We start from the raw sequence: 14872 nt of genomic DNA, 5'->3' as shown, positions 1-14872 counted from the left end.
AGGAGACCTGGGTTTGATCCCTGGATTGGGAAGATCCCCTGGAGAAGGGAAAAGCTATCAACTCCAGTATTCTGGCCTGGAGAATTCCATGGACTGTATAGTCCAAGGGGTCACAAAGAGTCAGACACAACTGAGTGATTTTCATTTCACTTCATGTATGTACATACATATATATATATTCTATTTAAAATTCCTTTATAGGTTATTACAAAAATGTTTTCTCAATAATTTTATTTTTGGCTGTGAGATCTTTGTTGGGCAGGCTTTTTTCTCTAGTTGTGGAGAGTGGGAGCTACTCTATAGTTACAGAGCAAGCGCTTCTCAGTGTGGTGGCTTCTCTTGTTGCAGAGCATGGGCTCTAGGACACACAGGTTTCAGTAGTTGCGGCTCCCAGGCTCTAAAGCATAAGCTCAATAGTTGTAGCACATGAGCTTAGTTACATTAAAATTAAAGTTAAATATAATATGTAAATGTCAACAGGTGTAATCTCAACAAATAAGTATATGATTTTATGTTTGCCAATGTTGAGTACTTACTTCCTGAAATCTTATCTACCCTCTTCATTTTCAATTATATTTGAGACATTAATGGGGAAACAGTGGAAGACTTTATTTTGGGGGGCTCCAAAATCACTGCAGATGGTGACAGCAGCCATGAAATTAAAAGACGCTTACTCCTTGGAAGAAAAGTTATGACCAACCTAGACAGCATATTAAAAAGCAGAGACATTACTTTGCCAACAAAAGTCCATCTAGTCAAACCTATGGTTTTTCCAGTAGTCATGTATAGATGTGAGAGTTGGACTATAAAGAAAGCTGAGTGCCAATGAATTGATGCTTTTGAACTGTGGTGTTGGAGAAGACTCTTGAGAGTCCCTTGGACTACAAGAAGATCCAACCAGTCCATCCTTAAGCAAATCAGTCCTGAGTGTTCATTGGAAGGACTGATGTTGAAGCTGAAACTCCAATACTTTGGCCACCTGATGTGAAGAACTGACTCATTTGAAAAGACCCTGATGCTGGGAAAGATGGAAAGCAGGAAGAGAAAGGGATGACAGAGAATGAGATGGTTGGATGGCATCATCGACTTAATGGACATGAGTTTGAGTAAACTCCGGGAGTTGGTGATGGAGAAGGAGGCCTAGCGTGCTGCAGTTCATGGGGTCACAAAGAGTCAGACACAACTGAGTGAGTGAACTGAACTGAAGAGCTGACCAGAGAAAATATTTATAACAAATGAAAAGAGAGCACATATAAGTATAGATACAATAATGACTTAACTCTGTAAAAAAATATATAAATATGCCATATTTTATACACCAAAATACTTATAGTGGTAGTAACTCTCTGAAGGCAAGAATCCTTGTCTTACTCATCCTTGTAGTGCCATCTTATAGAATAGTACCTGGTACAAAGTATGTATTCAGTAAGTGCTTGCTCAAAAAAAATTAAAGTGAATAAGTTCTCAGAAAAAGGGGTACTCAATCAAGTAAATATATGAAATTTTAATATATTTTTCATCTGAAATATACAAAGTTCTAAAGATAAAGTCTATACCTAACTAAAATTTTCTTATGTAACTTCATTATTACAAACTTAAGTCTTGAGTCAAAGATCCAATTCTAAAAATACAGTCTTAAAAATCATGTATCTACATATAATACTAAGACAAGTAAACTGTCTCAGGCTGTATCATTATCATCCACTGCAGCATAGATGGCTTGATTCCTTCTCTTGATTTTCTTTCTTTGTTCAGGTTCATGTTCACCACTCAGCCTCTTCAATGGCACCGTGGTTAAGTCCTTTCCATCCCCCACCTCCACAGGGTCACCAGAATTCCCCTCCTTGCACACTGGGGAACCCGAAGTATCATCAGAAGATACAGTCATGGAACTTGGCAAGATCCTGATGTCAGAGAAGCTTGCAGAAAAGTCAGAAGCTTGATCAGAAGACGGTTCTACAGACGGTGTATTCATGTCACTGTGTGCACTTACAATACTATCATCATACTCCTCTTCTTCATCTAACATGATCTCATCAGGATTAATAGAGGACAGGGCAGATGTGTCTGTGTTATATTCACTAGGGTCTTCTCCAGAGTCATTACCCTCCATGTCATCCAGCCCTTCATAGTCACCACACAAGTGCTGGTCTTCCTTGGCCTTCTGAAGCCTGACGTTAATGTCTGTGATGCCAAGTTGGGCACAAAATTCAGTCGTCTGAGGATTGATCCTATGAACCAACTGCATCTGTGTCTGCGGCTTGCTAGGGTCATAACAAGCAGCTGTTATACTAAAGTTATTTGGAATTTTGAGGTCATGATTCAATTTCTCCAGTACTTCGTTAATAGCTTCTTTTGTCGCACTGTAATCCCATCTAAAAAGTCCAAAACAATAGCTTTTTACATTTTATCGACCTCAGCAATAAATAATGAGATCTAACTATGGACTACAGGTGAAATAATTTAAAAATTAACCACATTTTAAAATTAATAAAATTATAGTTAACTTAGCAAAGGGCCATTTTTGAAATTAAAACAATTTTTAGAAAAAGCTGACCTTAACTCATGCCCTAAAACAAGTACAAATTATTTTAATGTGCAAACCAAATCTCCACCATCTTACAGTCTGATGTACTTATACACTTATTAGAGCTGGTGCTCAGCAGTCCATTTTCTTGGATTTCTTAGATGGAAAACATGCAGTTTTCATACCAGTCGGTAAACTCTGAATTGTTCTGATAGTCGTTTAACAATAACTCCTTTGATTAAAAAAATTGTAACAAGGTGGAGGGGACAAAAACTGTGCATACACTGGAGACAGCAAATCCTAAATAAGACCAGACCTACCTTGTATGCAGGCCATTATTCTCAGGCATATTCCACAGGCGCTCAGTCACATTAATAAGATCATCAGTAGCCCTGAGAACAGTGAGCCATTCAGCATCATATTCCAAGGAATCAGGAGCACTGGGGTCATGTTCTACTTCTATTACCTACAGGAAGAAATCGGTAATTTTAAGAAATACATACCTATTCTTATATTCTAGGAATGTCAATGTAACAATACAGTTTAGGAATTTAATTCAGTAGCGTAAAAACATTAATGTAACTTAAACATTCCCAGAGAAATCTCAGAATATATAAATTACAAAAAGCAACAATGAATTCTGAAAGAATAGTTAGTAATTTTTTTTTAATCATTGGAAGAGCAAACTACATGGCAAAGTTATTTCATTTTCTCTTTACCTGAAGAAAGTCTCTGTGTGGTAAGCACTTGTCCAAGGCTAGAAATTTGGTTGCTTTGGCTGACTGTCCTTTATCCATGGTCTAGAAAATATGAACCATGATTTAATAAAGAATGTTAAAACATCACCTCAGGTGGGTGGGGTGGGGAGGGAGAGGTCATATGTATACCTATGGCTGATTCATATTCATTATGGCAGAAACCAACACAACATTGTAAAGCAATTATCCTCCAATTAAAAATTTAAAAAAAAAATCATCTCAGGCAAGTCATACATTGAATAGGACAGAAATAATCTTTATTACCCATACCTCTAAGTTGTGTGCTAAAGGAACAACTGTTACTTTTCCAAAACAAGTCAGCTCTATTTCTACTTGTACAATGGTAAGCAAGGCACTTAAATTCTCTGGGTTTCAATTTCTTTACAAGAGGACTTCCCTGGTGGTCCAGTGGTTAAGAGTCTGCCTGTCAGTGCCGGGGACACAGGTTTGATTCCTGGTCCAGGAAGATCCCAGATGCCACAGAGCAGCTAAGCCGGGGTGCTACAATTACTGAGCCCACATACTGCAACTAAAGCTGTGCACCGCAATTAGAGAAGTCCAAGCAAAGCAACAAGGAGAAGGCAATGGCACCCCACTCCAGCACTCTTGCCTGGAAAATCCCATGGATGGAGGAGCCTGGTAGGGATCACTAGGAGTCGGACAGGACTGAGCGACTTCACTTTCACTTTTCACTTTCCTGCATTGGAGAAGGAAATGGCAACCCACTCCAGTGTTCTTGCCTGGAGAATCCCAGGGATGGGGAAGCCTGGTGGGCTGCTGTCTCTGGGGTCGCACAGAGTCGGTCACGACTGAAGCGATTTAGCAGCAGCAGCAGCAGGCAAAGCAACGAAGACCCAGCACAGCCAAAAGGAGAAAAAGTCCTTATAGTCGTCACAGCAGAAAGTAATGGTGGTAATGATAATGTTAAAGCAAATAATACACACAAACCAAAGCGTATAACACAAAGGTTAAAGACCAGACAAGAGATGAGTTTAAAAGTAAACTGGCAGAGCTAAAACCATAAAACTTGTAGAATTAATAGGAAAAAATTTTTGTAACCCTGGGTTAGGCAAAGATTCTTAGATATAACACCAAAGTAGATATTCACCAATAAAAATGAAAGAAATAGTGACACACGCTACAAGAATGATCCTCAAAGCAAGTAAAAGAGAGAAATCAGAAACCAAAGACTACTTATTTCATGATTCCACTTATATGAAATGTTCAGAAAAGGTAAATCTACAGAGATAAAAAGAAGTGGTTGGCTGGGGCTGAGGGCAGGAACACAGATTGACATCAAAGAGGCACAAGGGATCTTTTGGGGTGATGGAAATGTTCTAAAATTGGGTTATATATGATGTTTGCACAACTCTGGAAATTTACTAAGAATCACTGAATTCTACACTTAAAACAGGTGAATTTTTTGATATGGAAATAAAAATCCAACAAAGCTCTTTTTAAAAAGTGAACTGGCAGAAAGCAACATGGGGGATCACAAAGATGAAAGTCACACTGGAAGAAGTAAAAAGTGATAAGAACAGCAGTGAAGCAAGCTCTTGGACGCCCTGCTGAGAGTTTTGAATCCATGGTGGGAGGCACAGAGACCACGGGCAGATCGGGAAGCAGGGCGGTTCTGAGAAAAGGTGATCTCTGGTGTTGGTTAAAGAGCTCAAACAGAAGACTGGTGAAGTCAGAGGTGCCAAGAAAAAGGGGATCAAACATAGCTTTAATTCAGAGACACAAGCTCCTGAGGTTGATACCAGAAGACTGAGTTGGGCAGGTGGGGGCAGGGGTGGAGTATCAAGTCAGGTGCTTCAGTAACAGTCCAAGAAAGTCACAAGCCCAGAAGAGATTAACAGTGATGCGGGGCAGGTGACTGACAGAAACAGAAGACTTGGAGGTGAGGATAATCACGCTGGCAACAGCCCAAAGGAAAATGAAAGAGGTCACCTCACCTCCTTCCCTCAGTGAAGCTGGAGAGTGAGAATCAGAGAGGGCCCACAGGCATGTTTTCAGACAGAACCTTCCAGACTGTGTTTGAGGAGCATCACTGAAGTACACCTCTACCACTGAAGAGGATTTGGTCCAGTAAGTTCAGGAAGCGCTACACACCCCCATCCCCGATCCTGGAGAAAGGTGATGCCCATTAGGGCATTAAAGACTCTCAGGTTGACTTCCCAGGTGGTCCAGTGGTTAAAAATCCACCTTCCAATGCAGGGGACACAGGGGTTAGGGTTAGGGCAATAAGCTCCCACATGCATGGGGCAACTAAGCCCACGCTGCAACTACTGAGCCTGAGAGCACGCTCTGGGGCCCATGCACCATAGCTAGAGAGACGCCCAAGTGCCACACGCAATCCCACATGTTGCAACTAAGACCCAGTGCAGCCAAAGAAATTACAAAGATGCTCAGAAATTCTAGAGAAGCTTCTGAGAAGGTATCTCTGTTAACCCAGCATTTTCTAAACATTTTCCCTAGGGAATACTTTATGGGAAAGTCAGAATTAAGTCAGAATTGGAGGTAAAAGGAAGAACCATGCATTTCCATAATAGCCTAGCAACAGCACCCCACTCCAGTACTCTTGCCTGGAAAATCCCATGGACGGAGGAGCCTGGTGGGCTGCAGTCCACGGGGTCGCTAGGAGTCAGACACGACTGAGCGACTTCACTTTTACTTTTCACTTTCATGCCTTGGAGAAGGAAATGGCAACCCACTCCAGTACTCTTGCCTAGAGAATCCCAGGGACAGGGGAGCCTGGTGGGCTGCCGTCTCTGGGGTCGCACAGAGTTGGACACGACTGAAGTGACTTAGCAGCAACAAAGTCTATATTATCTACCTGCCATCAAGCACCATCAGCTATGCAGCTACTCAAGGAGCACTCCAGGAGTTCTCCTCCCTCTGTCGCTAAATCCTGATGATTACGCTTCCAAAATCTCCCTGAGCCTGCTTCGTTCTGTGTTCCCTCTTTGCCATAGGTTAGAACCTCATCTTTTACTTACATAGCCCCCTCTGTCTCTCACTTTACGTTACTCCAACCCACACACAAAACTGTTGCCAAACTGATCCTTCTGAAATGAAACTCTGATGTCATTATCTCCCAACTTTCCCAAACTCCAGAGCATGGCTGGAAGGCAGCTATGATCTTTCTCCAGCTTTCTCTCTCCCTGTGCCTCAGCCCCAGAGACCAACTACGCTTCCCCAAAGACGCCACACTCTCAGACTTACAGCCTGTGCACACACTGGCCCCTTGGCCTAGATTACCCTGATAACCTGCTTCTTCCTGGCAACATCAATTTCTTCATAAAACCTCCTCTATCCCTTCATCTCTCTGTCCACATCCCCATCTCACCATGGCCTGGTTTAGGTGTTCCCACAGTACACTAGCACTTTTGTCACAGACTTACTACACTATTCAATAGTTGACTGCTTGTCCCTTCTCCCGATTGGATGCTGAGTTACTCACAAAAGGAAACTTATCTTTGATTTTTTTCGCTAACTTCCCAACTGTGCCCATGGTGCCCATAGATGTTCAGTAAGCGTTTATTAAATCAAAGAATAAACATTTTGGTTCCTACCTGGTGCTGCATCAAGGCTGCAAACTTTACGTGGAGGTGGGCGGAAAACCAGTAAGTAGGTTTTAAGTGCTCTAAAAGCTCGGAGGCAGCGGGACTTCCTAGTGTGTTATTTTCCACTTCTTGTCGGAAAAAAGATTTAGTCTTAAGAAGTTGCTTCTTGTTTCCATAATGATAGATACTTCTTGGCCAATCATGAGATAAGAATATGTCCATAGGCTGCTTCAGCTTTAACAGAAAAAGAAAAGAAAGCAAGCTATTAAAAAGAGATTAAACAAAAGGAATTCCCTGCCTTCCTCCGGCTACCACACCACTTACCCACGGAGTTCTCTAGATTTCAGTGTAATTCATCCTAGGGACACTTTGTTTAATGAAGTTACAGAAATACTGAGCTACTCACTCATTAAAGCAAAGAGAAATAACTTTCTCTCTACCTCATAAATGATCCTTATTTTCTATGGCAAAGCAGCTCAGTAGAGACACACTTTGATTAGACTGCCAGGCTCAGTTCAGCCTGGCAGACTCTACCACTGAACAGTGCGGGTAGTCCGGCAGGTGACTTTACCTAACTGAGCCTTGGCCTCTCACCCTTAGTGTGACAAAGTTGAGTAATATCTATCTCACAGAATCTGAGTGACATTTATATGAACTGTCACAGATGAAAATTGCTAGCCCAGTTAAGCACTGAAAAGTGAAAGTGAAAATCGCTCAGTCATGTCCAACTCTGTGACTCCATGGGCTACACATTCCATGGAGTTCTCCAGGCCAGAATACTGGAGTGGGTAGCCTTTCCCTTCTCCAGGGGATCCTCCCAACCCAGGTCTCCCGAATTGCAGGCAGATTCTTTACCAGCTGAGGCACTGAATGGGATCACAAACAAAAACCTAGCTTCACCCACTCTCCAATTAAGCCAGTGTTTCAATATCACCTTCATGATTTTCCCATATCCTCTATTATCACTATTATTTTCTATTTAATATCACTATTTAAAATAAACAAGTAATACTTTCTGTAAACTATCACTTTTTTCCAATATGTATTCTTTAGCTTTACCTTAAGAAATAGTAGCTGAAATCATGGATCAAATATTTTATTATTAATCACTAAAATAAATGTATAGCCATTAAAAATTTATAAATGTTCATCTGGAAACCTTCTAAAACCAACTCAAGATCCAAATTTTAGAAATACAGAATTAAGCTCTTCTTAGAAGTAGTAGACTAAACTGATCAAAATACATTCTGGTACACAATTTCTTTACATTTTTTCAAGTCTGCCATAGTATAGTTTTTACATACCTGTTTTAATTTGTAGACTTCAATATTTCTCACATGATATATACTCCTTATTGTAGCTGCATTATAAGGGGGGCACTCAAAATGACCTTAAAGAAGAGAAGTTGTATTCAACTCCTTTAAATACTGAAAATATAAATACATACATATACTTCTCCAAAACTGATGTTTGTCAATACTTTTGGTTCTTAAAAATTTTATTTGAAAAACCCTGCTCTCTAAATGCTGGTATTTTCTAATAAGTAATTACAAAGTATAAATCTAAATGACTAGAGGGGCTTCTGATTTTTAAAATTAAATTATATTTAATTTTGGAATACACTGCTTATTCACATAGTTTAAGATTTGAAAGATACCATCTGAAAGGTATAAGGGAAGGCGAAAGAGTGAGGGAAGGATGGATGGGGAATTTGGCATATGGCATGTGGGATCTTAGTTCCCTGACCAGGGATTAAACCTAAGCCCCCTGCAGTGGAAGCTTGGAGTCTTAACTACTGGATCGCCAAATAAGTCCCTATATCATGATATACTTAACTAGTTCCCATCTTTTGCTATTACAAAGAAGACTGAAATAAATAAATTTGTTTATATCATTTTGTACTTGTGTACTATATCTGTAGATAAATTCCTAGAAGTAGAATTCCTTAGTCAAAATACTTATATAATTTCCACAGATATTACCAATTATCCTCCAAAGAGTGGTTTCTATTTGCATCTACACCTGCTACATATGAGGTGGCCTATTTTTGTAGACCTGTTCCAACAGTTTACAACAGGGAGCAGGGCAGCAAGGAACAGACTTGAATTTAACAGTTATACTGAGGATATAAATTTTAGCTGCCAATTTAATTCATGAAAGTTTACAATCAATGGGAATCCAAGCTATTTCTTTAAAATCAAGGTATGATTCATTCAGATTCTGTGTGGTATACTTATACAATGGAATACTATTCACAAGTTAAAATGAATACGGTTATATGTATCAACATGGATTTCAAAAAACATATAAACAAACATGTGACAGAAAAATATATGTAAAATGATACACTTATAATGAAGTTTAAAGCATCCTATATAATACAATGTTTAAAGCTATTAACTGATATGGTAATGACATAAAATAGTCAAGTGAATGATAAAAAACAAATTCAGAATAGTGACTGCCTGGTGAAGTGAGAAAGGAAAAAAAGGGAGAGATGGGATTGAGGACAGACAAACAATGAATTTTGATTGTATCTGCACTTTTTTTCTTAAAAATCAAAACTAAAAATGGCAAAATACCAAATAAAACTAAATGGTGGATACACAGATGATACATTCTAATGTTCTGTACGTTTTCATATGTATATAATATTTTATAAATTTAACAAATCTATTCATAGAAGACAGAGAAGGCAATGGCAACCCACTCCAGTACTCTTTCCTGGAAAATCCCATGGGCGGAGGAGCCTGGTAGGCTGCAGTCCATGGGGTCGCTAAGAGTCGGACACGACTGAGCGACTTCACTTTTACTTTTCACTTTCATGCATTAGAGAAAGAAATGGCAACCCACTCCAGTGTTCTTGCCTGGAGAATCCCAGGGATGGGGGAGCCTGGTGGGCTGCCATCTATGGGGTCGCACAGAGTCGGACACAACTGAAGCGACTTAGCAGCAGATTCATAGAAGAAATTCAATGAAAAAGTCAAACTATATACTCTGTTTAAGTTACTCTGTGGCATATAAGTTCTAAAGTTTAAAAACAATTCTCAGGGGACCACCCTAGCGGTCCAGTGGTTAAGAATCCACCTTCCAAAGCAGGAGACATAGGTTTGATCCCTGGTTAGGGAACTAAGACCTCACAGCCATGAGGCCACTAAGCCGACAAGCCACAACTAGAGAAGCCCCCACAATGAAACTAGAGACATCCTCCCACCACAACAAAGACTAGCGCAGCCAAAAATAAAATAAAAACTTTAAAATAATACTAAAAATAAATAAGAACAAATTAAAACAATTTTCAGAATAACAATACCCATTTTGCTGTACACCTGAAATTAATGTAACAATGTAAGTCAAGTATACTTCAATTTTTTAAAAAAGAATGTAACGTCGTTTGTTGTGTTTTTTTTTAAAAAGGATAATATTACCTTTTCGATAGTCATGAGATTTAAAGATACCAGAGATTCCACCAATCCTTACTCCTCGGTATTTTACTACTCCTGCCAAACCTGAAAAATTACACAATTAAATAAAATTACTATAGGAAAAAGCAATCTCATTACTAACTTAACAGTTTAGAGGTCAAGAATACCATTCAGTCCTAAAATTATGTGAAAATTAAGTATCATGATGAGGTTACCCTTTTGCATAGAAATATGCCAACAATATATAAGGTGGTGCTCGCTTCGGCAGCACATATACTAAAATTGGAACGATACAGAGAAGATTAGCATGGCCCCTGCACAAGGATGACACGCAACTCGTGAAGCGTTCCATATTTTTAATGGAGTATTACTCAGCCATTAAAAAGAATACATTTGAATCAGTTCTAATGAGGTGGATGAAACTGGAGCTGATTATACAGAGTGAAGTAAGCCAGAAAGAAAAACACCAATACAGTATACTAACACATATATATGGAATTTAGAAAGATGGCAATGATGACCCCGTATGTGAGACAGCAAAAGAGACACAAATGTAAAGAACAGACTTTTGGACTCTGTGGGAGAGGGAGAGGGTGGGATGATTTGGGAGAATGGCATTGAAACATGTATACTACTATGTAAGAAACAAATTGCTAGTCTAGGTTCGATACAGGATACAGGATGCTTGGGGCTGGTGCACTGGGATGACCCAGAGGGATGATATGGGGAGGGTGTTGGGAGGGGGGTTCAGGGTTGGGAATTCATGTACACCTGTGGCAGATTCATGTCAATGGAGGGCAAAACCAATACAGTATTGTAAAGTAAAAAAATAAAATTAAAAAAAAAATATATATATATAAGGTGGACTAGGGAGAGGGGACTAGAAGCAAATCAGGCAAGAGACTGAGCAGAGAGGGAGGAACAAATGAGACAGGATGTGTGAAGAGGGAAATTGTTTTGTTGTGTAGTCACTCCAGTACTCTTGCCTGGAAAATCCCATGGACAGAGGAGCCTGGTAGGCTACAGTCCATGGGGTCTCGAAGAGTCGGACATTACTGAGCAACTTCACTTTCACGCATTGGAGAAGGAAATGGCAATCCACTCCAGTATTGTTGCCTGGAGAATTCCAGGGACAGAGCAGCCTGGTGGGCTGCCATCTATGGGATCGCACAGAGTCGGACACAATTGAAGCGACTTAGCAGCAGCAGCAGTCATTAAGTCCTGTTCGACTGTTTTGTGACCCCATGGACTGTGTAGCCTTCCAGGCTCCTCTGTCCATATGATTTTCCAGGCAAGAATACTGGAGTGGGTTGTCATTTCCTTCTCCAAGGGGTCTTTCCTACCCAGGGATCATATTCGTGTCTCCTGCATTGGCAGGCAGATTCTTTACCACTGAGTCACCTGGGAAGCTTGGTACCTAATGGAATATGGGGAGAGGGTGGGGGAAATAGGGAAAAATGTTCTATGATGGATTTATATGTTATAAACCTGAAACAAATTACAGGGAACACACAGGATAAAAGAAGTGCTAAACAACATGAGGGAATCCAGTCAGCTAAACCTAGAAAGCAGGAAAGTCTATTACTGCCAGATAAATTCCCCATTTTCTTCAACAAATAAACAGCATGGGGCAGTGGGGGTGGGGGGGAGGAAAGTGACAAGGGAGAGTTATGAGATTTCAGAATCATGACAAACAAATAAAATGCACAGACCTTGTTTGGATCCTATGTGAATAAGTCAACCGTAAAATAGACTTCTTTGTGATAATCAGGGAAATATGAACATAAACTAGGTAACAGATAATAATAGATAATTGGTAAAATCCTGGTACTGTAGTAGTGGTATTTTTAAGTCTTCATCACTTAAAAATATGTGCTAAAGTATTTACAGGTGAAATAATTTGATGGCTAAGATTTGCTTTAAAATACTACAATCACCTCCTCCCACAAAACAGTTTAGTGGGGAGTGGGTTAAAAGAAGGAACACAGTATGATAATCGTTGTTAAAGCTGGTTAATAGGTACAGAGATTCACTATACTATTCTCTATTTTATGAATGTTTAACAATTTCCATTATTAAAAGTTTATTTCTTTAATTTAATAAGAGGAATAGGAAAAAAATAAAAAGAATGCAAATAGTGTGGAAGCTCTTTGCAGTTACATTAAGTATTGCTTAAAGCACTAAATGATGCATGGGCATATTCTCAAGATTGCCTACTTATGTGAATTATTTTAGTTAAATTTTCATAATTAACTATTTAAATCAAGAGAGTCCCCAAACACCACACATCTCAAGATGCTAATTAACTGATATACAAATCCTGGCAGGCTCTTCCATGCCATCAGACCAAGAAATTAACCATAAACACATACCTAAATAATAAATGTTTGGTGCTACCCAGCCACCGTAGGGTAACTCTTGCAAATGATTTGAGGCTTCATGGTTTCCCCCAATGAAAATCGTGAGAACTGGGGCCTTTTTCTCCCCAGAGTAATACCTAGAACATAAGGTTAAAAGTTGTCAATTGGTATTGCATAAAAGAGACACAGAGAAAAGCAAGTGGGCACGCCTATACAATTAGTCACAGCAGAAAAGCAAAATGATCTCAAGGAAAAAAATCTGAGCTCATCATAAAAACTTTAAAAGCTCTTTCTAAACGAATTCCCCATCCTTTTCCTTAAGAATGAAGAGCTGCCACTTTGGGTTTCAAGCCAAAGTATGTTCAGTGAGGTCAAAAACTTTTGTCGGTTCACTGCTAAAACCTTAGTTTCTAGAATGAGGACTGCGCTGTGCGTGGTGTTTAGTCCTCAGTCGTGTCCGACTCTTTGTGACCCCATGGACTGTAGCCCGCCAGGATCCTCTGTCCATGGAATTCTCCAGGCAATAAAGGAGTGAACTGCCATGCCCTCCTCCAAGAGATCTTCCCAACCCAGAGATCGAACCCAGGTCTCCTGCATTGCGAGCGGATTCTTTACCGTCTGAGCCATCGGGCAAGCCCTGAACGAGGACTAACTAGCACACAGCAAGGATCCAATAAAAACTCTTGGATCATTAAATGAACAAGTCTCAGAGTCTCATCAAGCAGTGAGGTAGAAGAACCTGTCAGTTTCTTTCTCCAGGTGTCCCTCTCAGGCTAAGATCGCTTTCGAAACAAATAAAACAGACCAATGGAAAGAAGAAAAGTGACATTTACTAAGAGCCAGTTCATAGATACACAGCGTGAACAAAGGCGAGAAACGAGAACTAAGAGAGACAGCTGGTCAGTGGTAGGCAGACGGGATTGGAACCCAGCCCCCACCGCTGGCTGCCCCACACCTCCTACCGCGGGCAGGGCCGCGTCCCTCACCTGTAGAAGGTTTGCATGTGGCGGTACTTGGGCGGCACGGCCATGCAGCGCAGGTCGGCCTCGTTGCGCACTGCCTGGAAGTCGCCGCAGCAGAGCAGAATGTCTATCCGCCCCGGGCCACGCCGCTCCGCCAGCGCCAGCGTCTCATAGATCTTGTCCAGCTCGCCGTGGCAGCAGCCGGCCACAGCCACGCGCATCCTGCCGGTCCGTAGAGGGGAGCGCTGCCCGCCACCCCTTAACCAGAACCAGCCCAGGACAGACAGCGAAGACCAGAGTGAGATCAGCAGCCGCCCGCCTTTCCTGACATGCCGCCTCCTGCAATTGACTCTCCAGTAATATAATTCACTTCCGGTTTTCAAATCTCGCGAGAAAGGGATCGGACGGGCAAGATCCACTCAGGGATTCCAGGGAACTTTCAAACAGACTCGGGTTTTGCCTGTCTCGGCGGGTTTTTGAGTCCGAACAGATTGACAGATGCTAGAAATTAAAACCAGAATAGTAAAATAAACATTCCCGAAAATAGTGCAGTTTGATAATATGAAACCAAACTTAGGGTGTACCCCTCACGGCAAAGATAGTTGCCTGAAAATGATTAGAAATTAAAAGGTTTCTAAAAGACACTACAAAATAAAACAAATTTAAAATGAAACTTAAAAACCCACTGACGATTTTGAAATTATCTCTTCGAAGAGTTTCTAAAATTATCAGGCTTTTTGTTTTTGTTTTTGTTTTTTTAAAGGGGGCCGGGGACTCTTCATTTTCCTACCAGTTGTTTGCATAACTAGACACCAAACTCAATGAAAGCGAAGAATGTCTCGAAAACATCCAGGAGGGAAAAGGACCAGACTGACAATTGATGAATTAGTGGCCAAGGCAGAAACAGGTAAACAAATAAAACTCTTATGGCAAATTTAATCAAGAAAAGAATCGAACTTCCTGAGATCAAACCCGGGTTTTCTTGCATTGCAGGCGGATTCTTTACCGTCTGAGCCACCAGGGAAGCCCAAGAATACTGGAGTGGGTAGCCTATCCCTTTTCCAGGGGATCTTCCCAAGGCAGAGACAAGTAAACAAATAAAGCCCTTATGGCAAATTTAATCAAGAAATTAATCTAATCAAACTTCTCTGGTGATCCAGTAGTTAAGACTCTATTCTAACCTCTAACATGATACATCAGCTTTACTTGTTTTTAAATTTCATAGAAATGTCAGTGTATATTACGTATTCTTTTAAGTCTGGTTTCTTTCACTT

At 40.5% G+C, this 14872-nt stretch overlaps 1 protein-coding gene and 1 non-coding gene across 2 annotated transcripts; one reads left to right on the top strand and one right to left on the bottom strand.

Moving 5' to 3' along the window:
- Positions 1–1681: 1681 nt before the first annotated feature.
- Positions 1682–13819, bottom strand: DBR1 (debranching RNA lariats 1). The gene is made up of 8 exons (XM_068981906.1): positions 13623–13819; positions 12649–12773; positions 10280–10360; positions 8156–8241; positions 6861–7085; positions 3247–3327; positions 2848–2993; positions 1682–2375 (listed from the first exon to the last, which is right to left on the bottom strand). The coding sequence occupies exons 1-8, from the start codon at positions 13817–13819 to the stop codon at positions 1682–1684; spliced, it is 1635 nt and encodes a 544-aa protein (XP_068838007.1).
- Positions 10529–10634, top strand: LOC138093267 (U6 spliceosomal RNA). The gene has a single exon (XR_011146031.1). It is a non-coding gene; the product is annotated as a U6 spliceosomal RNA (small nuclear RNA).
- Positions 13820–14872: the final 1053 nt, after the last annotated feature.

The sequence above is a fragment of the Capricornis sumatraensis genome, chromosome 1 (assembly GCF_032405125.1).
Source record: "Capricornis sumatraensis isolate serow.1 chromosome 1, serow.2, whole genome shotgun sequence".
Lineage (NCBI taxonomy): Eukaryota > Metazoa > Chordata > Mammalia > Artiodactyla > Bovidae > Capricornis > Capricornis sumatraensis.
Note: the sequence above shows the minus strand (reverse complement) of the source record. Positions and strands in the feature narration are given on the sequence as shown.